General features: G+C 36.5%; 1 protein-coding gene across 3 annotated transcripts; it reads left to right on the top strand.

Annotated features, from left to right (window-relative positions):
• The first annotated feature begins 1822 nt into the window (after positions 1-1822).
• On the top strand, positions 1823-27168 carry LOC106158805 (transient receptor potential cation channel subfamily A member 1). Of its 3 annotated transcripts, none has more exons than XM_087000818.1 (24): positions 1823-2495; positions 11869-12025; positions 12398-12573; positions 14381-14488; positions 14867-14975; positions 15136-15233; positions 16352-16399; positions 16921-17109; positions 17641-17841; positions 18049-18221; positions 19283-19447; positions 19949-20063; positions 20337-20506; positions 20802-20946; positions 21263-21358; positions 21755-21825; positions 22303-22489; positions 22760-22855; positions 23163-23332; positions 24662-24791; positions 25199-25396; positions 25694-25873; positions 26146-26258; positions 26515-27168. In XM_087000818.1, the coding sequence occupies exons 1-24, from the start codon at positions 2301-2303 to the stop codon at positions 26816-26818; spliced, it is 3594 nt and encodes a 1197-aa protein (XP_086856944.1). In that variant the 5' UTR covers positions 1823-2300; the 3' UTR covers positions 26819-27168. The 3 variants fall into 3 exon arrangements, with proteins under 3 accessions (XP_086856944.1, XP_086856946.1, XP_086856945.1); XM_087000820.1 differs by lacking the exon at positions 1823-2495 and adding an exon at positions 8080-8342; XM_087000819.1 differs by lacking the exon at positions 1823-2495 and adding an exon at positions 11118-11437.
• The last annotated feature ends 452 nt before the right edge of the window (positions 27169-27620 follow it).

Consider the following 27620-nt stretch of genomic DNA (forward strand, 5'->3'; position numbering starts at 1 on the left):
TATCATATCGCACGATGTTTTATCACCAATATAACTATGAATTTGGCTTTACTTTCTTAATTTACACATATTGATTTCAATTCATATTTTAATACTTTATATACTTCTTAAATAAGGTGACGTCAATGAAGTCGCTCCTAGTAAATATTTTAACATGTACATATAGTTGCTATGACAAGTTGGCTTTGTTAACTCTCTTCCTTTATCTGGAGACCGTGATACCTTTTAACAGCGTGATAAATGGCATGCTTGAATACCATAAGTTTCAAGGATGCAACACGCCAAAGTCAATGAAAGGAGCTACAGCAACATTGATACCTTGTGGATAAAAAGATACAATGGTACAGATGTATGTCTTTTTTTTACAGCTGAACAACATTCCAACTGTCATAAAAACAGGAACTTGATATTGTAACTGCAAAGAAAGAGCCCCGTCAGTTAAGGAATAATTGCCACTGATAATTATTTTACTGGAATTGATTGCATGTCGTTTAAGTAAGGCCATGAATCATTGCCTTATTTTGAACTGTTCACACTTGTGATGAATTTAAACACATTTGGATTCGACCTTCAATGAAAAAGAAAAAACACAGTGTGTAAGCACGCTTAAAACTCAACATTTTTACCATGGCCCATAGGAGCCTACGCGTGCGTCTTTTAGACGCCCCTTTACATGCGAAAACGACAAGGCCTATGCCGAGTTCGTCTTTTACTACAGAGCTTTGAGAGCCGAAAATGACATGGCTGTGCCTCTTTCGCCACTTACTGAACTCCACAGATGCGAGATTGACACGACCCATGTCGCGTTCGTCTCTCAAATGACACTGTTATAAAACATGAAATAGGCATAACGTGTGATTTTCGCAGCTGAATAAGTAGACCCTTATAAACGAAGTTGACGTAACTTGAGAGTCATGTCGCTTTCAACTCTTACAAACCTCCAACAAAATCTATCTCCACACAGACGCGCGCGACATGTACTATTGGACATGGGTCAGTTGAAACCCTATTAAACTAAAGGGCTGATGTTACTTTATATGTCAAATCCAATTAATTTGAAACAGTGTTGTGCTGTACCAAAACATTTTCTTTCATTTGAATCCCATCATAATTTAGTGCTATCTAGATAACAGTGTGGCTAATTGCTTGTAATAATTATATGGCCTCATATTTTTATTTTCAAGGATTCAAATATAAAGGGTTTTAAGACGGTCCTTCTGTTTCAAATTAATTGGCTGAAAGTAACATGAGCCATTTAGGTTAATGTCGCTTTCAACTGACCCATGTCCAATAGTACATGTCGCGTGCGTCTGTGTGGAGATAGATTTTGTTGGAGGTCTGTAAAAGTTGAAAGCGACATGACTCTAAGGTCACGTCAACTTCGTTTATAAGGGTCTACTTATTCAGATGCGAAAATCACACGTAATGCCTATTTCATTTTTTATAACAGTGTCTTTTGAGAGACAAACGCGACATGGGTCGTGTTAATCTCGCATCTCTGGAGTTCAGTAAGTGGCGAAAGAGACACAGCCATGCCATTTTCGGAACTCAAAGCTCTGTAGTAAAAGGCGAACTCTGCATAGGCCTTGTCGTTTTCGCATGTAAAGGGGCGTCTAAAAGACGCACGCGTAGGCTCCTATGGGCCATGGTACATTTTCAACCATACAGCGTAATGTGTTCATAAAGAAGAAACTTATCGAAACTACCAACAATTTAAACATGACAGGTAAGTTTGAAGCCCATCAACTGCAAGTCAGTAGGTGGAAATCTTACCAATTATAATTCACTGCTATGCTATTGCCATGGGAACAGTAACCTGTGCCTAAACGGCGATATCGCATCCAGAGAGAGATCGAAGTTAATTACGAACTACGACAGTTTGCTATAAGCTAGTCATTTAAGGTATTTTAAATAGAATCGATCGCAGTAGACAGCAATTAGCCAATTTGCTATTGTCAGAATTTCATTTCATATTTGTTGTTTGAGTATTGTTCGGAATTCATCGGACTGTATCTTCGCCGCTTGCTATAAGCAATGTCAATAAGAATTGAACTGGGTTAATTGAGAATTTTATGACTGATAAAACCATCTACAGTGCGTGCAAAAAGCTCAGGATAGATTTTACGTAGGATATAAATCGTAATGACGCATATTCTAGCGTCGGGGAGCAGTGATTGAAAAATCTCTTTATATACAAACTGACCCTCGGAACGTACAGAAACGGTAATGAGCAACTACCATCTAACGAACGGTGGAAGGTGAAAAGACTGAAATTCCTTTAGGCCTTTGGTAGATCAAAGATGTTTTCTTGGTTTTCAGGAAGAAAGACCTCTGCAAAAATCGCTGGTGTGAAGGAAGTCAAAATAAATATGTTGGCTGAAGAAAGGGGTTTGACATTAGAAATGACCAAGCCATCGACAGAGCCACCCGTTCATGATGACAACTTCAGCGGAGCCGTATGTCATATGCGAGACAGTCCTTTTAGAATATTAAAGGTAGGAATGCGAACTGCAGCACTGCATATCATCGCAAGTTCACTTTATGTTACTGAATATGAAGAATATAAACATTTTCCCATGTTTAATTGTTGTTTTTTTTAAATTAATTTTTCATTCGTTTATTTTCATTTTTTTTTAATTGTTTAGGATGTATTGTTTTTTACAGTTTAATTTTATTCCCACTGTTCATTAGTTAATTTATTTGTTATAGAGATTTATTAGCCATAATTTCATTCACTTATTGAGAAACTCAAGCGACAAACACTGATACAATGGAAAGAGAATACACGCAGAGTACATTACAGCCATACGCAGATGTCTGTACTTGCCAAAATCTTGATGGTATTTCTTTACAACTGCTCATTGACGAACCCTGGTCTTCTTTTAAACATCATTGTGAAATTGATGTATTATCATAAAATGAATTTTAACAGGCAACGGTATAGATAATAAATAGATAAATGACAGAAATAATTTTTAAAAACATTACGTGCGTTAAAGCACAAAAGCTTGTCGAAAGTCCTTTACTCTAACAGATAATACCAAACCGAGGAGTTGATATGAAAACAAATTGCGGATATTTATTTATTTATTACGGACGCAATATTAACACAATAGATATAAACAAGAGAGCCAGAAAGGGGTGGACAATGAATGGTATCCCATCTAATTTTTCCGCTATATCGAATTTTCCTCGACAATAAAAATTTCTTTCTATTCATGCACTTCGATTCGATGCTTTATACCATTCCTAATCAAATAATTAAACCCTAAATGAATGGCCAATCGCTTAAAATGTCATGTTTTGTTGTACACTATAGAGGGAAATATCGACATCAGATGGTTTTATTTGGTTTTTTCAGGCCTGGCTTAGGAAAGATAAGTGCTTATGCAGTATATGTTGACATAGATAGTATGACATGTAGGGCATTCAAATACGGATAGTATACCATTACATTCGCATAGGAAGACATCTCTTATAACTCCCCGCTCCTGGCGACTATCATAAAGATAAAAAAGCATTCGTTCCCGCAGATCGACTCGCTGTCAAAACCAGGAAATTGAATTCAAGATATTCAGTCTGAGAATATTGAATTTTTCGTAATGGTGAATCAACACATGCCTGTGCCTGTGAATCAACATATGGCTGTAGTAAACTATCCGTTCCCTTTTATCATCCATAAATCAGATTCTATATGATAACTTTTAATTTCTCATGGGGGAGGGGGCATTGAGTGTGGACTGGCATACACCTTTTAGGTGATCACTTCAGCAATTTCCAGGGATATCGTAAAGAGTTGGGGAAATAAATAGTTTATAGGTAAACAATTTGCTTTTTATGCCATTGCAAGCTTTGGAAATACTTTTTACTAACGTAGATATGCAAACCGTATATGCACATTTGAAGCCTGTGGTATTATCCATTCGGATACGTTTTATCATAACATACACTGTATGTTGCAAATACGTGATTGGAACAAGTATCTCTGACGCCATACTTTATGTAAACGGGCAACTCAATTTTTACTGAGGTACATCAATATATTTTTAATTTCATGACGTAACTTCACGGACATTTTTCATTTTGGAATTTCATGATACATGTAGCAATCTTACGCTTGCAGCAGACAATGCATACTGTTAAAAAAAAACAAAAGATAGAAAGAAAGAAAGAAAAGAAAAAAGAAAAGAAAAGAAAAACTATAATTCGTCGCACAGCTTTTTTATGGTTATGCCATCAACCTGTGAGAATCGAGATTGTCGCCTGTTAATTAGGAGATTAACCGCTATCACCATATTTAATAGTGTGGTCAGTAATTGGATGAAACTGTCAAATGCAGATTAAACTGTCAGTGGCATCAAGACGGAAGTGTCACGCAACATGCCATCGCCATGCATACCACACCATTGACTCCCCAATCTGTATCGACCCAATCTTCAAACTTGAATTAAGGTACATTGCAATACAGCCCTTCTAGTACTGTTTTTTTTTCTTTTTTTTATGTATTAAATGTGATACAAGATAATAATATGCCTAGAGTTAATGAAGATATGGTTGAGTTTTCACTGCCCCAAAGATATTAACCCACCTACATTCAGCCAATTTTAATAGTATACTACAGTTATTCTTTGGAGTATTATTGAAATCTTAGTTTGCGAAGGGAAACACTGGCTACCTAATTAAAATGACCAAACTGATAAACCTATTTCATTATGAAGGCGTAGATCAGCTGACTGAGCTTAATTAACTTGTCTACAGGCCCACTATCATGTGCGTGGAGAACATACATATTAATCAATATTATAGGTTTAACATGCACCACAGAATTCTCTCAATGACGCAGAGAAAACCGTCCACAACAGATAATTATTTTCTGATCCTTGCATTTTTACTGATAGTGACAGATTTACCATGGAGGCATTTAATTGGTATTTTCAGGTGACATAGACTAATTGAATGGTATTATCTTTTTCTACATAAATGAATATACATGTAATCGGTTTAACATGCTGGATATGACCAATCGACATAGGGAAGTGACCCTGGCATGAAAGTGACAGCAGATTTGAGTGAATAAATAATTGCCACAAAGCCTTTTGAACTAGATATTTAATGATGGACGATGCATGTAGATATTTAATGGTGCACGCAATTCTCGGTTCATTACAAAACAACTGTTTAGTTGTTATCATATATATATATATATATATATATATATATATATATATATATATATATATATATATATATAATTTTTTTTTTTTTTTTTTTTTTTTTTTTTTTTTGCAACCTTTTGACTTCATAACGACTGAACGATTTAAAATAAGTAAATCTATCTCCCGGAGCGTATAAATCGTTACAATTATTAATTATATTGTTCAACCTGAGCTAGAAGTCATCTGTTATACGATTTCATCACGTCAAATTAAGTATTATAGGTGCAATTGTCGTTCTTAAGCTCTTTCATTACACATGCATGCATGTTATGATTTACATGCTGGACATATAGAATCATCAACCTTCATATTAATATTCTAAAGGGCTTTTCCAATAGAGTATTTTCAACAATTACTTCAATGCACTTGAACAGAGTATAAACATTCACCTTATGAAGGAAAGTAAACACACACCGTCGCTAGGTTTTTATAGTGTACATATTAACATCAAGCAAACCTGGAAGCAGTATGAATTGCTCTCAACGCTTTATCAATTGGTCGTAGGGGCTATCGCCACGTGGCCTGCAATTAACCTCTTCCTTCATTTAAAGGGATGAAATCTTTCCAGCCAGATGGCATCACTTCATTAAGCACATGAGTGCACGGAGTGAATCGATCACAATCATGGTTTAATGCATAACATTAAGTTTTCTGTCAATAAATCTCAAGTACTGGATTCACCGTTACTGTGTAGGTAGACGTTTGAATTGGCTAGTCTAAATAACTGTCAGAGAGAGATATCGCATTTATTTTCGGTCTGTTTTGCCTATATTTTCATATTTTTTATAATATTGTGATAAGAAATGGGGCTACTCATTTGCGTAATGCATTGTTGGCAGTAGTGAGCTGACCTAAAGTGAATGTCATTAGAATTAACAAACCTAATAAATCATAGGTAACGTCCATGGCGTTAATGAATTAGTAAAGGACACCCATAATTACCAATCGTCTTAACAATGTCTAGTTTAGACTGTTTCTCGATATTCATTAGTACAAATGTGAACGGAGGTAAACGACTTATGTCCCTATACATTCCAAATTCAGGTGAGTCAGCAAGTGATATTGACATCTCGGCATAAGGATTACATTTCCGTTGGATAAATACATTTTTTGTGTAATGTTAACAGATTAAATGACGTAGCACGTTCAATTCGACCCCGACAAATAGGTTTGTTACCAATGATTCAAAAGCAAAACCAGCATGGGAACTCAACAGAATTGTGTGGTTTATTGCCATTAAGTCCAATGAAAAAAAATATCCAAGAAATGAAAGGTAAATATTGCTGCTTAAACCTCGTGTTATTAGTGTCCAGGAAACCAGGCCCCTTTTAACGCTGTGCAAAGGAATCAAGACTATCTGTGTTGATAGAGTTACTCGGGAATTCGGTCTGATAAAATGATCGAAGATACGCTAATTACTTTAGAGTGTGTCGTACGTGTTAATGGAAAATGCTAAGTCATAGTAGTTTAGTCATCGAGTTTATTGTTTAATCAGTTTTCTCCCTAGCACCATTACTTCGGCAGCTACCGCAATGTCTAACGAAGCTGTCAGGGCATCTCCGTCCCATATTGACAAAAGTGTAACTTTAACGAAAAAAGACAAGTTGTTGTAATCAATAATAATCCAATGTTGTAACTCATATACCTTAAAGCTTTTTCTAAAAACAGCACCCCTCCTTCCAGCTGCGAGGCTACGATAAGCCAGCAAAACAGCGCTGGTTCCACAGAATGTTTCCAGAGGTAGATTCCCGTAAACATAATCTAATGAAAGAAACAAATTACACCTTGCGCCGGGAGAATGCGTTTTCTGTGTTAAACTGTAAATACAAGTTTCATAATTGAGTTCCAGATTTATCTTCATTAATGGTCAAGAATGTTATGATAAATGAACTGGGCAGTGTTTATTTTCGTTTCTATCTACCGTCAAAATATCTGCTGGAGTTTCCAAGCATTTAATAAACATTTGTGCTCTGTGAAAATTACCAGTATGAAACCCTGACACATGAAGTCAGCTGTGTATAAAGACAGTGTTCGTGTTTTCATACTTCATAGATATGCGTAGAGTATGATCATAATAACTCAACACTGGATACGTCAACTATAATATACAAAATGTATATACCATCACAAACGCAATGTCTTATGCTATATGGTAACCGTCATAACCTAATGAATAATTATCTTGGTCTTTTAACCCTAGCTAGGACAGAGCATTCGATACTTTTGAGAATAACCTTGCCGTACATAGACGTACACATATTATTTAGAAAAAGTCTCAAAATGATGGATATATTAGAACGTGTTCAACATCCTTTACATGAATGTCATCAATACCTCCAAAATACATTATGTTTTCTACATTATTAGGTTAACAAAATAATTCATCGTTAATGAGCAGGACAATATTCTTGTTTTGGGGTACGTTATTGAAAAAAAACGCATCCCATGGTGCTGTTCCTTCAGTCATCAGAATAAATTTCTAGAGCGATATATTATAATGCACTAATTGCCCTAAAACACGTGGAAGAGGACAGCCCCTTCTCTGATTGATGCATTTGACTCTTAATTGATACACGTCAAAGCAAGATGTCGATTCCGATGGGATAAGTTTAAAAAAGTGCCGAGTCATTATTGGTATAAAACGTTGGCAATCAAACCGGGATAATTATCAAAAATGTACAAATATCTGCCGGAAAGAACGAGTGTTTTTCTTGTTTTAACTCGCTTGTACATGTAATGCGACCTACCCAATTAATCTAATGCACGTGTACGTCATCGAGTATGCTTTGTATCGACGTTTTTCCATTATACTTGTTAATCAATTTTTACTTTCAATAAATAGGAGTTGCTGTTCAGAAATCGCATATGTTTCAAACGACGTGGGCAAAATTTCACCTCTTGCAGATAGTTGTACAAATCTATACAATATTCAAGGTTTATGTTGTAGCAGTCTCTTAACTGTTTGAAGAAACATTAACCATTTTGGGTGATGGAAATAACTGACTTCGGTATTATTTGACTATCATAAAATTCAATAACTTAGAGATGCCGAAGAAGTGTATAGCGGTATTGCCGTTTAGGTGCCGTAACTCTAGCCTACCATGGGACCCTGCAGAGATGTTTAAGGTAGGCCTAGTAAACGCATTTCAATTTTAGATGTTTTGAAATATATGACTTTCAAAGAACCGAGATGAGATAATAATAATGATAGGATAAATATTATTTGTTTGTTAAATAAATCCCATTGCTCTGTTATTCTCCGTTCTCTTTTAACAAACGTGTCTGTTATCTTGTTACAGAGGCTAGTGAAGGCGAATGTTTTGGATATTGAGTTAAAGTTAGAAGATAATCGAAATATTTCATGGTTTTCCATATTGTAACAGGTATCGATATGCTATAAAAATAAAATAGGTTACCATACTGCTGCCAGTGGTCATTCATGTACTGTGTGTTCATCTGTGCTTTTTGTGATTAGAGTAGTATATGGACACAAGTGCATATCTTATTTTCTTTCCTTCCTCTTTCTCTCCAATATTTCTCAACCGATAAATTTATCCATCTCTCTCTCTCACACACACACACACACACACACACACACACACACACACCAGTATTCTAACCTTAGCAGTTCAAATATCGTTTTTTTTTTCAAAAAGGATATGACTATGACGAAACTTTCTGGAACATCCGTTGACAAACACATTAGTCTATATGTCTCTTGTTCACAGCGTCCTACTCACTCTGTTAAAACCTACGATTAATACACAAGTGGATGTTCACTAATCGAGCCAGAAATATACAACGTGCTGAAGGTAATGGTGTTTTAATGGCTGTTTCTAATTAAGCACTTCTCATGTTGTGATGCCATTAAAATATCAGATTACAAACTACTTAATCTGTCTATTACTTTGTGAACATTTTTATTTTCCTTTTGCGCAATAATTTCATGCTTGATATTTTAAGTGTCACGTCTGCATGTGCATATTTAAAAAACAAAGCTAGAAAAGTATATAAAAAGATGGGGAAAATATCTAATAAAATTGACACATATCTTTTAATTTGTATGTTATTGAATAATATAATCATTGGTTTTTTTATATGGAGTTATGGGCAAACGGTTTGTTTTATAACCTGCTGATGAAATTGCTGAATAGTTTAGGAAAAAATAGACGCGTATTTTGCTTCCAGGACGCATGCTCGGTATTGCCTTGGCCTGTATGATAATTTTGACAGGCTTTCCCGGTGATGCTATATACCTAGACCTTGAGAAAAATCAACAATAAAGTTGACCGTCTTTACACCTATTGAACAATAAAATCTCAATTTATGAGTACATGTAGGATATCTCAGCTTTATATTGAATACATGTTTATCCCGTGTTATTAATTTGAATATCCAAATGTTGCTAGGTCGGTGCCTTAAAGTGAGAACAGGTCTCACCTTTTGCTTTCAGTATGCTATTTTATCTTTATCTGTCATTGGTGGTTTAAATAATCAATTTTAATTTTTAATGTTTATCTGTCATTTATCTGCCAGTGAAAATCTTATAGCTACACTGTTATCTCCAGTGCTTACTTCCACCATGACTTATATCCCTTTCAGTACATACTTTTCATTTTTAAGTTATTGTACTTAATTATCTACAGGGTATGTGCAGTTAACACACGTTTTATTTACATTGAACTTAACGGGATTCATGAATATACGTTTTGAATACTATCTTAACAGTATCTAGTCATTTCAAGTATAAAAATGTCTCATACATTTTCACTAATTGCTCAAAGATATAACACATTTCACCTAGGGTATTGCTTTCAGTGGCGTTACATATACGGACATAGTGGTCACTTAAATGTATTTTGATAAACTACGATAAGGCCATCTGACCACGGCGGTGCCCTATTTCATCGCTGAAATAATACAGGGCAACTGTAACCTCGCTCCAAATTCAAATCCATATTCTCAGAACAACTAGAGCGTGATCCTCAGGGAGTTGCCTTAAGGAAATTAGAGTACATTATAGAATGCTTGGAATGGTACACTGACAGGAAATGTGTGTATGTACATATAGAAAAACAATGACGATGGCATTTAATGGGTTTCATTGTCAGTTCGAATAAAACAAATGTGCATATATCCCTTAGTTACGACAGTAAGTTGGTTTTGTTAGGTGGTAACCAGCGTAAGCGCAAAACATCTGTGCATGCCTTTATGGCTATTTGACAGGGATGTACGGAATCTGGTTTGGGGCATATAACAATCAAAAATAAAGCTATAGTTAATTTTCAACGGGGACGATAAGAAATAGGGCTAGTATAGAATAATTCCATCTGTTAAAAATGCGTTATTTGTGCATTTGAGAGAATTCCTTTGAAGGCCAAGTGTTTATACTGGAGAGAAGTATCAAGGTCATATTGACCTAAAGCCTCTCCAATTCATCTCAACACAGGTGCTCCAAATTCCAAAATGTTCGAAAACTCTGATAAAATTATAAATAGTCATTTTAAGACTGCATCGATTTAGAAACTACGTTGATGGAAGGAGAAGTAAATGATATCTTGTTAATACGATATCTGGGTTTTGGCCTTTGGTTCCGATTTTCTAAAAACACGAAACGAAACAGTTAAAGGGAAGGGGGCTTTCAACATAAGCATGAAATTGTTTTATTTATAAAATTACAAGCATATTGTAATTTTTATTTATTTGAAGTTCATCAATGTATAATTCATACCATACAGAGAAAAAACATCTTGTTGTACCTTTAAGTTTCCGGAAAATGAGGGGAAAATATACAGGCTGCAAAAGCTTTTTGCATGGCCTGGTAACGCAACGCATGCGCAGACGTTTTTCTTTATTCCCTGGTGGCTGGTGGCCCTAAGCTAAACATTGGCGCGGGACATGTCCATGTTACACGCACTTAGTGGAACGCTAATTGAAGCAGGTCTTTATCAGTCGTGATTGCTGCGTCTATTCTTCAATTGATTTCAATCAAAGTACTTAAACCGGTGCAAATAGGTTTGTAGTGTAAGGTAGACAGAAAGATTGGAAGAAAGACATTATATGTTTTATCTCCATATAAGAGCAGGTGAAGATATACGCATCGGAAATTCACAGTGTTGCTGATGCTGCGATTTTGGACCAAAAAGTACAAAATCTACGAATGTGGACATCATAGTGCAAGGGCAGACGAAAGGCTTTTCGATGCAGAAGAATATGCGTTGGTAAATTACCATAGTAAAAAAAGAGCCATAAAACAATTTGTGTCATCTGATGAAAGGCATTGTCAATGAAGAGAATAATTCAATACGATGAATATTTCTGCGATTGCCTGCGTGTCGCATTAGCGGTCAAGCGCAGTCAACTGAAACAATTGATGCCATAGTCGTCGGTTTATTAATTACGTGCACTGTGTACATAACAATCTGTGATACATGTATTTCGCTTCATTCTTATTAGTTGACATTCAATTTGTTTTCAGATCCCTATCACTTGTTCACACAAATGGATGCGTGTAATGGACCAGCGACTATTAACTCTCAGCTGTTAATGCAGTATACTTCAGCGTTGTGTCGTGTAGTTTAGTTTTTTAGAGGGAAACATGGAAGAAAACTTACACTGGTGTCATTTCTCAGAGGAATTTTATCTTTTACAGGTCGCCAAATCTGGTAATATTGAAGCATTTGAACGTCTTTTCTATGAAGATGAGTCGCGATTGTTTCTCAAAGATGCCAAAGGGCAGACAGTTATGCACCACGCAGCCTCCAAGGACAGGATTGTTATTATGGACTTCATCTTGGACCATGGTGGAGGTAAGTCCTTTTTTCGTTCATGAAATGTCCTTGTAAGGGCTTAAACGTGTCATCTCATAAATCCTAATTGTGAATTCTAAGTTTGTTAATTAAGTCATCATATCTCGATCTTTACGACAGTCTAATTACTTGTTGTCTGACATTAAACTTGGCGCTATTGTTAATCTAATAAATCCTTATTGTGAATTCTGAGTTTGTTAATTAAGTCATCATATCTCGATCTTTACGACAGTCTAATTACTTGTTGTCTGACATTAACCTCGTCGCTATGGTTAATGAATGCAAAAAAAAGAGAAAAAATCGTGCTAGAAGTGTTCCTCATGTGTGTTGAAAAAACAACAAAAAACATATTTCCCATCTCTTACCATCCAGATATTAATGCCAAGGATTGTAAGGGAAACACACCTCTCCACGTCGCTGTTGAGCTGACAGCGACGGCCAGTATTGACTACCTTATCTACCATGGCGCCGACACTACCATCCTGAACGCTGATCTCATGGCACCCATTCACTATGCCGTAGACCTGGGGAACGTGGCATCGTTGAAGGTAACGAAATCGAAATACCCCCTGTATCTACACAATATGGAGTGATGCATTCCCTATGTTGTTTTGTTTGTCGTCATAATGATATAATTGTCTCCACCTCGGTGGTAGACCACCTGTGAGAGCGGATGAAATTCATATGATCGTCCAGAGTAATAACAGCAAGTCATTCATTCAAACACCGACCAAATTGCCTAAAGTAATTAGTCTTTTACCCAGTAATTCCTTTAGCTACACTCGTAAGACGGGTATTCTAACAGAATTATTGGCAACGTAAACGGATGTGATATTGGAAATCAGACTTTTTTTTTATTTGCGTTCATTCTTATGTGAAAAACAAGTCAGATTGGTGCATGTATAAAGTATAAATCATACTGCATCCAATAAATATTACATACATCTCCACTGCAATGACTTACATAAGTACCACTTTATTCGAGTTAGATACCATAACTACCGGTATGTTCGTGTAGCTACATGTATAGAGCAATGCTTGTGAACCTCATAATTGCTGCCTCTGCTTTCTATTATAGGTTCATTTTAAGAAAAAAAATATGAGATGGGTATGCCATTATCTGATTGACAAATATAGCATGTCTCTAACTAAAATTTGTACGTCAAGAGATTTGATATTACTTAGACTTTTGTGAATTTGTTTTATTTTCTATGTTATTTTGTGATATGACCATTTACTTACATGTAGATATGAATGTATGCTTAAACGATCCCACAAAGGACATTAAACACGTAATGACAGACGCACATTAAATACTTAACATTAATAATGCACAACTTTGTAGAAAGTGATTGGCAAGCTGAAATGGACAACAAATTATGTTTCCTTAGACGTTATGTTATTTAAGGATACCCGGTATTATACTGCGACAGTATCTATGCAAAGCACATTTATTAATTAGGGATACATTGCAGCATAAATGGAGGAGGAAATTGATTAAGCAATAACAATGCAGTCATTGTATTTCTCACCCGTAGCTAAACAGCGAGCTTTATCGTGACAGCCTGGATACCATATGCCATCTGTGAAGTTTAATGGAAATGTATTTGAACATGTTTTGCAATTAGAAGTCCTGAACTACGCAATCACTTTTTTCTCTCTCTATTTGTGTTCCCTCGTTTAAGTTACAGATAAAATAGCCAACCCGCCCATTGCTTTTAACGTTGAAATTAGCCGCGTTCGCTTTCATTTGTATTTTAACAATTAACTTAAATACCAGAGAACGTGATTGTTACCTTTCTCAACAGCTTTTTATTTGTGCAACTCAAGAGGGAAAATGTATTTACGAAGTCTAAATAAAGAACTAACGTAAAAGAGATTTACCACTTACATTATTCAGTTGCTACAATTTGCGGCAACAGCAATCCATTTTGATAATTTGCTTATTTGATGTCATTAATGTTAAGGCTTTTTATTTAAACTGGCGATGTAAAAACTGATTATTATCACTTTTTGTGTAGACGCAGGTATTAGATGAGCTTAACAAATCATGCATGGCGGTCGAACACACGTTTTCTTTCATTTGTAAAATTGCAAAATATACACTATCCGACAATTGTGGTCCAAAAAGGCGTTATATCACCACTTTTATTGTTAAATAAGTAGTATAAAGCTGATTTTACATACAGACTATATCTAAAGGTTGTGTGTTCTGTACGAAATCTAATAACACCACCATTGCTGTTTTAATAGTAAATTTAAGATTTTAATATAAAAGCAAACTCATGTCTATCAAGGTTTGCTAAAAGTATAAAAATTCTGCTTTAAATTTTCGAAATCGTCTGCGTCTTTTAGGCTCTGATTAGCCATCCGGAAGTGGACATCGCTTTGGGTGGGGAAAACGACGGTACTGCCCTCCACTATGCTGCCGCCAAGGACGACGAGAAATGTGTGGAATTGCTGGTATGGATGGGATACATGGGTCTTACTTTAATGGTCCCCGGTTATGTACACGGACGCACGAGTCCACATACTGTGCATATAAATGCCGTCCATCTAATTTTGTTTAGCGCCATTCCATCAGCGTTAATGTTCACCATTTGCCATTATTCGTGGAATTAAAAGCATAAAGCAATGATCTTAGGTATTTAAAGCATGAAGATTATTACTAGAACGTATCTTGAAGTGAACGCGAAAACGTTTGTCAAAAACAGTGCTCTTCAGTCCAAAGGAGAGTAAATATCTTTGTCATCCTAATATCTGTATAACAAACGACAGTCATGAACAATAAGCTGAATGGTAACCTCAGTGACGTTTAAGTTGCTTTCTTTTTATCTGTAGTTAGAGCACAAGGCCCCGCTGTGCAAACACGACAGCATCGGACTGTACCCTATCCATGTGGCAGTGAAAAATGCGTCAGCTAAGTCTGTGGACGTGCTTGTGGAACATGGTAAAACGCACATTCCAACATATTAGTGCATATTTCAATCTAGATGTTTGTTTAAATGTTTGGTACTACTACGCCACTCGCATGTGGTATAAATTATAATTTCTTTATTATTATTATTATTATTATTATTATTATTATTATTATTATTATTATTATTTAGCTGAGAAGAACGGTTACACCCGGTCGCAGTTGATGTCTTTTATGGACAAAAAGAAGAACATGGCGCTCCACTCTGCCGTTAATGCGGCAAATCTTAAGGTAAGGTGTGCGTTTTTAAAAAATATTAAATGTCATTTCCCTCACACTTATGAAATTGATTTATTTTACGTATATTTGCACCTATCACTGCTGTTAAAATACATTTTACACTGGTTTTCCTGCAATGGCCTCTTAACATATGCTGGGCCTATTTAACAGATGGGTTTTATCTTATTTCTAAACTAAGTTTTAATTTACTTGGTCTTATTTAAACAGCGCGCTTGCCATTAGAAGGTAACAAGGTATCTCTGAAATTTAAAACAGGCTTTTATAAGCTAAGACGCGCGAACCGTTTTATTTGTGTATTTTGCATTTATTTTATCTTTTTTATTTATTTATTTCATTTTTCTTTTTTACCGTATACTTTAAGATCTATGCTCCCTCGTCAATTAATTACGTGCCCAGTTCCGTAGACCCATTAACACCGCTTTTCTACCAATCAATATCTTTCAACCAGGTCGAGCTGACCGAATCCAAATTCATAGACCGGGGGCCCTGGATTCATCATTACTTATTGCATACATCAACATCATATCCTTTCAGACCTGGAACAATGCATGTGTACCGCATAGGAAACTGTTTAAGACTCCATTAAAGCATTGCAAATACTCGATGTATGTTTTCGATATCCATTACCGCTTCTATTCACTCTTACTCATAATGGAGCGCAGAGATTGAAACAAACAGTAGAATGTACATGTACCTTGATAATTGCACTGGTTTGCAGTAATTGACGAGCGTAACTTTGGAAAGGTTTCATGTTTACTGTTTGTGCGTTTGCAGACAGATTGCCGTGGTCCCAAAGTAATGCAATTGTATACGCAAAATAACAACAAGAATAGATTAAAAAGTCTTGGGTAGTAAAATTCGAATTAATTCTCTTTCTCTTGATCTACGAATGTCTTGTTTTTCAATTAAATTTATTTGTAACAGTACATTTATTACTTTATTTCAGTTATGCTTCTGTTGCTTCCGATTACATGCCGTCTCTATCAACAAAAAACTTTGATTTAGCCTCATTGTAGGTTTCTTTAATTCCAAAACCAGAACATGTGAGTGGAATTTTTCTGTACAACGTCCGATAATATATATGATTTACACTGTTTATTTACTTCCAGGCCGTGCAGGTGTGTCTGGCTGCGGGTGCTGACATTGATGCCCAACAGGTGAACAACTTTTAAACATATGAAGCACAGTACTCAAGCACAGTTTGTGCATGTGCAGAAATTGTTTTTATGTTAGGTTGTATGGTCATGTCGCCCCAAGTGGACCTCCCTCCACAACCCCGAACCATGAAAAATGAAATGCTCCCCGAGGCAAAATGTTGCAAAATTAACTGAAAATCGTAGATAGCTTTATTGCAGGCAATGCGCATTAAAAGCTCTTTTTGATTGAGCGACAAGTAGCCAATAGACGTTTTAATTTTCGATTTTTGCGTTTTGATTGTCAATTCTGATTTTTTGCAAGTAAGTTAATGGGAGTCAACAATGGGAGCACACTTGGAGCGCGTGAAATAAGCCTATTTTAGGGAGTTTATGGCGCGACATGCCTAGAAAGAATCTTCATTCGTTTTGAGTAATATGCTTGTTACCATAATGAGTGACTTATTACAATTATGTAGAACTACATTTTGGTGCACTAGATCTTAGTTATGCATTGAATATTTAAAGAATAATGCCCACTTTAGGAAGACAAATCCACTCCAATCCACCTCGCATGTGCCCAGGGTGCTATGGATATGGTGAAGCTGATGTTTGAGAAACAACCAGAAAAGAAGCACATATGTATCAAGGCCAAGGACGTCAACGGAATGACGCCACTCCACAAGGCGGCCATGTTTGATCATTTTGAACTTGCAAAATACCTAGTAGAAGAGGTGTGTGTGTTCATTTTGTTCATTATGGGCATTTCATGATCAGATTTAAATCGCCTTTTTAGTCCTTTTACATTGTCTGCTTATACCAAATATCCCATTTCAATGAAAGTACAAGCTGAATGTTTGACCATAATCCGTACGTTTTACTGGCAACACGCCTCCAACAGCTGAACCCGTTGCAAAACAACAATTGATGATTTAACAAACAAATATCTTCCCACTGTACAGTATTTTTAAACCTTAAAAGTCCATACCAAAAATCCTGTCTACCCAAATAAGTCAAACAAACATTTTAAACGATTAGCTAATTATTCTTCGTGCAATAACAATGGCGAACTTAGCTTTGTAAGCCGATATCATACCCGTTGATATTGACTGACATCCGTACGGAATTATCTACTTTTGGATAAAAAACACAACCAGTTCCCTAATTCTAAAGGTAAACGCAGAAATCAATGAACCGTTCCTTTCCTCATATTTACATTCACTTATGCAATAATGGCTTTTTGATATCACTCTTAAACTATACAGGGTGCCTGGGTGGATGAGTCAGACAAGGATGACAGGTCGCCATTGCTGCTGGCTGCCTCGAGGTACTCGTGGCGCACCGCCGTGCTACTTTTGGAGAAGAAAGCGAAAATAACCCTGAAAGATAAAGATAACAGAAATTTCCTCCATCTCGCAATAGCTAATGGCGCAAGACTGGAGGACTTCCCTTGCCAATCTGTCATGGTACGTGGCATGCCGACTTGCTCAAAGATAACAATCCCTTTATTTGCATCTTGAGTAATTGCATAATACGTGCTATATGAAAAATATTTCGAAGCATTTCATGCCGAATGCAAAAAGAGATTTTTCATAATTTTAGTTTAGTAAAAAATGCACAAATTATATTATATACCAAATGCATGTTTATATCACGTTTTATTACTTTGGTAGTGTTCGACAGACCTGAAAATGCTATTGAACGATAAGGACGAGCTCGGCTGCACTCCTCTACATTATGCCTCCAAGGAGGGTCATCTGGCCTCTCTAGGCAGCCTGCTACAGCACGGGGCCTCTGTTATTGTGAAAAATAACCAGAAGGAATCGGCTTTGCATTTTGCGGCAAAGTAAGAACAGTTTTAAAATTGAGTTAAATATTTTTGCATTGTTCTCTATTGGTACCACAGGCTTTCAAACACACAGTGCTCGGAACCAGAATGAGGAGAAATGCAGATTATAAATGTCACATATCAACTCCTGTCAGCAGTTAGCCACCCTGAGCTTCAGAGCTAACTTGACACTAACCTCTTCACTGTAGCCTATCTTCATCGTGTCAAGTAACCTCTGACCAGATTCGATTGCCTCCGCCGCCCGCCAATCAAATTTAAAAGCCCGCACTCAATGACTCATTAAACGATCTAGCCAATGAACGCGAACGAGTCAAAGCGCGCTTTGTTCAAATCCGGACCAATCAAAGATAAGGCTGAATATCAGGGACTTGCCGTAACCTGTGGGCAGCACGCAAATTACATCGTCTCTCAGTAGATAATGATGCAGGGCCTCAAACTGCTAGACCCTATGGTTTCAATTCCGATTTACTCATATTTTTCAAAGAATCAAGAGATAACTTAACACATTCTTTTTCGTAGTCACTCGCCTTGCTTTCTTTGTGTACGGTAATACACTCGGAACTACTCGGATGTCTCCGCACTCGACAATAACTATGTTGTTAGTATGGAGCTTGCGGAATCAGCCGAGGATTGCCGATTGACGGTCAACCAATCAGCGTTTTCACCAAACTTTGGTGAAAAATTTTGAAACATGGATTTGATTGGCTTATATAAACTAGGTCAAACTATTTTCGTCAGAGGTTACTTGACACGATGGAGATAGGCTACAGTAAAAAGGTTAGTGTCAAGTTAGCTCTGAAGCTCAGGGTGCAGTTAGCCATTTCCCTTACCAAAGTATTCAAAAGGGACGTGGAGAATCATTAATAATAAAGATTATTATTGGTTTATAATAAATGAAAAGTAATAAAACTCCCAGCAATAATCATAAGAATAAAACATACTCTTAACCCGTTTTGTAAGAATACTAAGCTGTAGGCTCAAATGGTTAATTGCCTTTTTTACTTGGATTAGTGACTTATAACCAGGTCACTTGACCCTCTTCTGAATCCTACCTTCAGGTATGGGCGATTCAACACTTGTCTTCAACTACTGAACAGTCCTGAGGGCCACAACATCATCAACGAAACAGACCAATATGGGAAGACAGCGCTCCATGTAGCTTGCTGCAGTGGCCACACCAAAGTTGTGCAGCTTCTTCTACAGAAGGGGGCGCTAGTATCGGGGTAAGTTACAGGTGCATCGGAATTTGTTGCTAAGTTCGCGTCACATGTTAAGATGATAACCGTTGGACTTACAGCAGAGGTCGCGGTGTACGGTGATTGCTCGATCTTTTCAAGAAAATTGTAAATTTGACAGATTCTGTATTTTTAGGTCATAATTTCTTAAAATTCGAATATTCCTATTGAGTGATATAAACAAAATTGAAAACCAGGCTACTCTATAATTATAGGCCCTATTCTATGCAATTTAGGCACCACAAGTGCTATGTAGGAATATAATTTTGTGAATATAAAATTATACATCTGAAAATTTGTTTGCCCATGAAAAGATCGTGTCCCTACCGTATTTTCTTTATGGTAAGTGGAAAATATTTATAATACAGAGCATCTATTAAGTTTATAAGTATGCCAATCCCATAACCGTGTTATAAAATGCTGTTTCCAGTGCACAAAAGAATATGATGAAGTACATGTACATGAACCATTTTTTCCCTTTTTTATCAGATGTCATATGGGGTTTACACCTCTCCATCTTGCGGCCAAAAATGGGTATACCCAAACCATGAAGCTGTTACTTGGCATGCACTCACATCTATTAAACTTGCCCAACTCAGAAGGGGTAAGACATTTGAAAGAATGGTAGTTTCGTTCAAGCTGCAGTTTTTTTTTTACAAGGGCTGCCCATAGAGGATGTTTTTTTTCTTTTTTACCTTGTTAAAATCACATTTTTGATCATATTCCTTTTTTTCGGGTTTTAGTACATGTTTGAACAAATACTGAGAAGTCTTCTATGTATCTTCAGCTTGATAATGGATAAGAACAATAATTGAAAAATATGCAAATAATTGAAAAATATGCACAGTTAATGATAAATATGTATTTGCATTTGTAGAATACCGTCCTACATATCGCCGCTTTGTACGGCCAGCCTGCTGCGGTAAGCCTATTGTTGACCGAAGACGCGGACATCACCCACAGAAATAACGACGACATGACTTTCTTTGATGTGGCCATTGCTAATAAGCAAAAGGAAGTGGCGCACGCCATTGTAACACACAAAAGGTATTAGGGTAGAGTGAAACGACGCTTTTTTCGGAAGTTATTTTCCCTTTGTTTAAATTAGGTTGTATTTTTCATTTTCAAAAAGAGCATGCATTCGAACGATCATTATTCACGACAAAGGCCAAATCTCAATGGAAAAATCAAAATATTCTTAGTCATTTATGAGCGGGAAGATGACAAGTTTTACCTAACTTCTGGCAAATAAATAAGCCATTTTTCACATGTCTGTGAATACCACTAGTCTGCTAAGAAAGAAAATGTCCCATAGAGCCTACTATTTCATTCATTGTTACAGATGGCATGATTGTATGCACCTTCGCTCTGAATACCATGGCTGCCCTGGCATGGGGATGATCATCAACTTACCAGATATATTTGAAGTCGTTTTAAACCAGTGCGTTACCCCAGTTGGCAAAGATATCAAATCTAAAGAGTTTCACGTACGTATAAATAGTCAGAATGCTTAGATACCGTTGAACTTTATTGAAGGCACCCAAAGGGAATACCCTGCACTTTTGCCTGGAGTAGAAAGACAGGACATACACTACATTGTTAGTAAAACATTAAAAAGTACTTTATCATCACCACACCCAGGATAGAGGCGGGTGAGGACAGACTAATAGTCATGTGAACCATTACGTAGATTGTTTAAAGAAGTAAAACATGTTTTTTATTGAAAATATACTCGGTATTTATTATGTTACGACAAACAAATGCAATGTATGGAGGACAGAAAATATGCCTTTTTACTTACAGAAACACTACGACTTTAGCTATCTGCAGCTACCGATGGACTATGTAAAGAAACTGAGAGAAAATGGAACCAGCTACACACCACTTATGTCTCTAAATGTGAGTTCTCGTTTGTATAATTACCGTTGAAAATTACTTTCGCATTAATATTATCGTGAAATAACTTTTCTTGATTCGACAAAGATCAATCGTTTGAGGTGCAATGCTTGTTTCTATTTATAGTTAGTAATATGTAGTCTTCTGGCAATTCAAACATTGACGCATACTAAACGTTTATTTTTGTGTACATCGATCTACTTTATTTCTAATTTTGTTCACGAATTTACTGACATTATGTCCACTGCTTAGGAAAGAAATCTTTTCTTAAAGTCAAAACAAATATTCGGTAAAACCTGCTTAAATGGATAAAGACATTGTTAGATCATCGCTAATAGATTAGTATTTTCTGTACAAACACTACCTAATGGTGATGAACCCATCATAATTGTTTTGCAGATGATGGTGAAGCACAATCGTGTTGGGCTCCTGTCACATCCACTGTGCTTGCAGTACTTGAGCATGAAATGGTAACTACTTGGCCATGCCTTATATTGCGTTTTGATATAGTATTGTATGCCCTTATCAGGTTTCATGTGGCATTTTTACTTCATTTTTGTACAGCTTAAATACGCCTCACATTGTGCTTTAAAAGTTTATTTTTGTATACCTTACTAGTTTATTTAAGCTTTGGGTGTTAGAAGGTTAGTGTTCAGATTATATGCCATGAAAACCTGGTCTACATTTTCGTATCACAATAACTTAAATTTCACTAGTTATGAATATATTTTTCTGGACCCTTAATGAAAATAGGAAAGAAAATATGTAGTTGGGAAGTGACTTGTAATGACACTGACCAAATTGTTCTATACAGTACATGTAGTTAATGTTTAAACATTTATGTACAATAGAGAGCCGTAAATGAAAGTGAACATGCATCTATAGAGCTAAAAAACCTAATTGTAATTATAAATACAACATAATCAACTATTTGAAACGTATTTTAGGCAGGCATATGGAGGTTGGATACACATGTTTGTGCTGTTCCTTTACATCCTCTTCCTTGCGGCTTTGACGTCACATGTCACGTACATTCGCCCAATGGATCATGACGACCAGTGGGCACATTTTGGAGTTAACAGAACCAACGAGACACAATACTGTAGCAGGTTTTGCCAGTCCCTAAAGTCAGGGGTACGTCATGAAGAAAATGTGTGGAAACGCATTGACTGAAAATACCTTCTGCGGATACGCTTTTACTAAATACCTTTACTTATTATGTTACTTTTAATATTTCTGTTATATCGTCTTATGGTTGATAAAAAACGTGTGAAAATAAATTGTGCATAAATTGTCACTATTTTTATGAAACGGTATGCACGTCTTGGGGATCAAAACTTTATCTAGGATATGCAGATATCAACAACTATTTGTTACTCTTTATTTGCTATTTTCCCTTTTTAGTATCAAGTAGCACCATTCCATAGGATAGGTTTACTGTACATTCTTGTGTTCTGTGCTCTCAACATCATCAAGGAAATTTTTCAAGTAATTCAACAGGTAAATAAATGTGTATGTCCATTTAATAAGTCTAACCACGAAAATGGGTGAAAGAACTGCGCGTTATGAAGTAAAGCGAAAAAACAAGAATTTGATATATACCATCCCATTGTTATTGGCTGATCTATAAATGTTCCATTGATCGATTTTCCATGATCAGAATAGAGTAAATTGTATTTTAGCATGTCAAGTTTATTCTGTCCAGTACCTGAAGAAAGTAACACTGTGGTAACGTATTGTACGTTGGGTCTAAAACACATTTAATGCGGCTTCACTTCTCTGACCTTTTATTCTTATTCTATTTTAGAGAGCAAAATACTTCATAGACTGGGTGAACTATATGGAGTGGATTCTCTATGTCACGGCTGGGATATTCGTCGGCCCCTACATCTTCGAAATTAACCTGCATTATCAGTGGGAATGCGGAGCCATCGCCATTTTCTTAGCTTGGTTCAACCTACTTTTACATCTCCAAAGGTAAATATTTTTAACTGATTCTGAAAGATATTTCTGGCTGATTTTCTATAAGTAAATGTTTATTTCCCGGCAACATATTTATCCCTATTTGTCATGATTTTTCTCATAGTTTGGTACATAAAGGTGATGAATGTATGTGTAAAACCCTATTATAAAGTGCTCGAAGTAAATATATGATTGGCGGTGCAGTCTGCATCTAAAAATCGAGGCTGCGTTAATTTAAAAGAAAAGAGAAAAAAGCTATCTATTTAAAAAAAAAAAAAGTGTACAGTATCAAAAAGCCAAAGCGAGATGGCAGATGTGGTTAAGGTACATTCTCTCTCATTAAATAACAAAATCAGGCCTTCCCAACTACCAGACTCGGCACCTACGGGTCCAGTATAAACCGGTTTATCAGACCACACTACCCGTTTTCAAGGTGTGTGTCAGATCGCATTACAGAGTATCAGCCACCACACCGATTTTGCCTGGTGCGCGATGTGATAGCAATGATCCTAAGCGGGGTTGGAAAGTAGTGCATCTCATCTAGATTCATGCGCTGCTGCAATTTTCTCTGTTAAAGCTCAAATCTGACAGTACCGCAATTTTTAACATAAAATTTAGGTTCGGACATAGCCATTGATGTTTTGTAAATAAGAACTTGCAAACTTATATATTAATTTAGAAAAGTATACCTAATTTTGATAGCAGAAGCATATTCTGTCGGGGGTTAAATATTTTTGTGACTACCGGGATGGACGAGATTGAGGGCAGGGGTAATCCTAGAGAGGGGTGAGAAACGTCCATTGTTCTCGTCAGCGAGGCTGTCCTTTTTCAGGGTTTGTACGCACGGACAGAAAACTTAAGTATTGTGGGAACGTTACTAATGAAGCCACTGGTAGTACTAGTAGATATCAGCCTGTAGTCTTGAACAAGCGCCTCGATGACGAGTGAACAGTTGTCAAAAACAAAAGACCCAGGTGTGGTAGTTCAACTACTGTTGATGCGTGCCGCAACGACCAAACCTAATTGCTCCTCAAGGTCACAAAACAATAACCGGTACTGACGGCTAGGCTCGTCTTAATCATATAAGTAGCCCGTTTCCACCCCCTGATTGAGGGAGTCGTCTGTTGTATTCATGTGACTCCTACTTGACAAAAACGAGGCGCGATACCCGGATGACAGGTAGGCTTACAGAATTTGTGATAGGGTATGATACTCTTTTATGCGATCTGACACACACCTTGAAAACGGGTAGTGTGGTCAGATATACCGGTTTATTCTGGACCCGTAGGTGCCGAGTCTGGTAGTTGGGAAGGCCTGAAAATGTCATCGCCCTTTCTTTTTCAGATTTGACGTGTTTGGTATCTACGTTGTCATGTTCTTAGAAATCACGAAGACGCTGATACAAGTGTTTGTATTGTTTATGATTCTGATCGTTGCCTTTGGACTGTGTTTCTACATATTGCTATCTGAAGAAGTAAGACTTCGACATTTTTGAGGATTGGTTCGAAAAATATAGAAATATGACATGTAAAATTTAAATTTCTGAATATTAGAGTTGGATGAATATTTTATTTTCGCAGTAATTTTTTTAAATTAAATTTCAGTATTTAACGAAATGGAAAGCATTTTACCATATAGAATGTACTCATAGCAGATTTTTGTTCTTTAATATTTTAAGATTTATTTGTTTTTATATTATTCATTTCTTTTCTTTTTGTTGTTTGTTTGTTTGTTTTGCCATGGAAATACCAGTACATATTTAAGACTAATTTACTAATCATTTTAATTTATTAATTATTATTGATAATATTTTAGTTATTTGTTCATTTATAACTTTTTTGTGTTGCTATTAAAATGGCTGATTTGACATTCTTTATTTAGAACAACAGGTCTTTCGTGACACCAGAAATATCCCTTTTCCGCACCATAATAATGATGCTGGGAGAAATCGACTCCATCAATTCCTTTGTTGAGCCTCTGACAGACGACTCTCCTATCACCCAGCACTTTGGGGGTCTTACCGTGTTTTTTGTCATCGTGTTTGTGTTACTGATGCCCATCCTCCTCATGAATCTACTGGTAAGATGATTAAAGTGGTTTATCTTTTGAAATTAATTAATGTGTATTATTGGATAGTATTGTATTAAAAGAGAGAGTAATTTTTCTTAATTACACTAGGGTTTTCTTAGTGGAAAATATCCAAACTAGAGAGCATGCTTGAGAAGAATCGTTCCGGCGGTTACAGTGGAGGAAGAGTTGGATGGTGCCACGAAGCAGTGGTCCCGGCTTCTTTCAAATGCTGTAAAATGCATGCAAACATTCTCTTGCTACATTATCATGCCATTTTCCATAATTCTATGATAAATCTCTCTACAGATTGGTTTGGCCGTTGGAGACATCGACACCGTGCAGAGGAACGCGTCCTTAAAGCGACTGGCCATGCAGGTGGACCTGCACACGGAACTGGAGCTGAAACTGCCACAGAGAATACTAGAGTGGGTGGACAAGAAGGATTTGGATATTTACCCGAATTCAAGACGGAATATGTTCAAAAGGGTAAAGCGCTTTTCGCTTGTCCCATTTTAGAAAGCTACGAGTTCTGTAATTTGATTAGGCAGTGAGTTTGCAAATTTGGTGCAAAGGCAAATAGGGTTTAAGCTATTCAAGACGAAAAATATACGAAGGGTTCAGACGATTTTCGTTTGTCTCATTTCAGGAAGCAAAAGCTCTGTAATTTGGTTTAAGCAATAAGTTTGATAACTGGGGTGTTACTATTTAAATAAGTTAGGAGATGAAATGTATAAGACTTTTGAAAACGTTGTTTTCAGTTTTGGAGCCGGGTTTCCGATACAAGTTCTAACGCAGAGGGCTGCACGAGTGGCTCATCCACTGCTGTTTGCGGCAGGTCCATACATGAAGAACTTCAGAAACAAAAAGCCAGGTAAGTTTTTATAAACTCTGTAAAACGCTTATATTCTTTCTTAAAAACAATTCTATAAGGGTATAGAGCTGAATTTTCTGTAGCAAAATATGAAGCCAAGATTATGGCTTTTACAATAAGTCAACTAATTGAATCGACCTTAGCGACGTAATCGAGTACGATCAAAAACCGCTCATCTGCACTCTTTGTCTTCATATTTAGTCCTGTCATACCGCAATTTAGTTGGAACAAATATTCTATACATTTTTCTTACCAGGTTGAAAGACATTTCAAGCAATCTTGATAAACAACATGAGCTCATTCGCCTGATCGTTCAGAAGATGGAAATTAAATCAGAGGCAGACTACAGGGACGAGGGCGTGCCCACTAATCGAGACCCCGCATATGCCCTGAGATCGAATTTTCAGTGGCTGTCCTCAAATATGCGCGAAAAGGTCGCCCAGGCAACAGTGGTTTCAAAGTGGGTGCGAAGTATGAGCAAAGAGGAAAATGTTTTGGACAGAAGTAAAGATGCTTCATCCGAGCCAACTAAAGAAGAGAAAGAAGAGAAAGAAAAGTAGTCAAAAAACGTATCAGAAAGACGACCACTGTTGATCTTACCCAGTGGGTCATTAATCCTATGAAGGCGAACTATTTAATAGTATATATATATATCAAAATGTTAAGATACCGTCTTGCGTTAATGTAAACATCAGTCATTTTTAACGTCTTGCACTCGTGAACTGTAAGCTAGAGACATGAAATTGTACTTAAACCACTTGCAGGACCCACATGTCATTATGGGTGTTATTCAGGTGTTGCTTTATAAAAATGCCACTGAAATATGAAATTTTATCTATTTTTTGAGGAATAAACATGTGTCTATTTACTCAATATGTGAACAAAGGATAATAAATAAATATATTTGGTATATATTTATTTTCTTATTGATTTGTTTCTCTGAGCTAAATTACATTAGATTTATCACACATTTCCGTGTGTGGCGCCAGCCTAATTATAACTTAGTCCAGTTTAAAAGGCTTTCAAATAACATAAGCTTTTCGTAAAGGTATATGGTCTCAAAGTGATTTTGGGGTAAGGGGGAGTAAAAAGGGCATCAATTTGGGGTAAAATCTGTTTATCCCCACCTTGCCGCTATTTGGTTGGGTTTCTCGTGAAATGGCACTTGAACAGGGCTTTCTTGATCAATGATGTTTAGCTCTTGTAAGCTGCAGAGTACACTTCCCTTCGACAACTACATGTGATATATCTATAGGTATATGTCGAAAGAAAAAAGCCAATCATCAAGTTATCGATCATTTCAGGCACTGCCGTGAAGGGCGATTTCAGAGCCAGTCCTAACCGCCGCAGCTCTGGTACAAT

Source organism: Lingula anatina, chromosome 1 (assembly GCF_051362555.1).
Source record: "Lingula anatina isolate TDL-2025a chromosome 1, LinAna3.0, whole genome shotgun sequence".
NCBI lineage: Eukaryota > Metazoa > Brachiopoda > Lingulata > Lingulida > Lingulidae > Lingula > Lingula anatina.

Coding starts and splice junctions, on each gene's coding strand:
- LOC106158805 (XM_087000818.1), top strand. CDS start 2,301: ATGTTTTCTTGGTTTTCAGGAAGAAAGACCTCTGCAAAAATCGCTGGT. Junction 17,110..17,640: donor CAAAATACCTAGTAGAAGAG/GTGTGTGTGTTC, acceptor TAAACTATACAG/GGTGCCTGGGTGGATGAGTC. Junction 20,507..20,801: donor GCCATTGTAACACACAAAAG/GTATTAGGGTAG, acceptor TCATTGTTACAG/ATGGCATGATTGTATGCACC.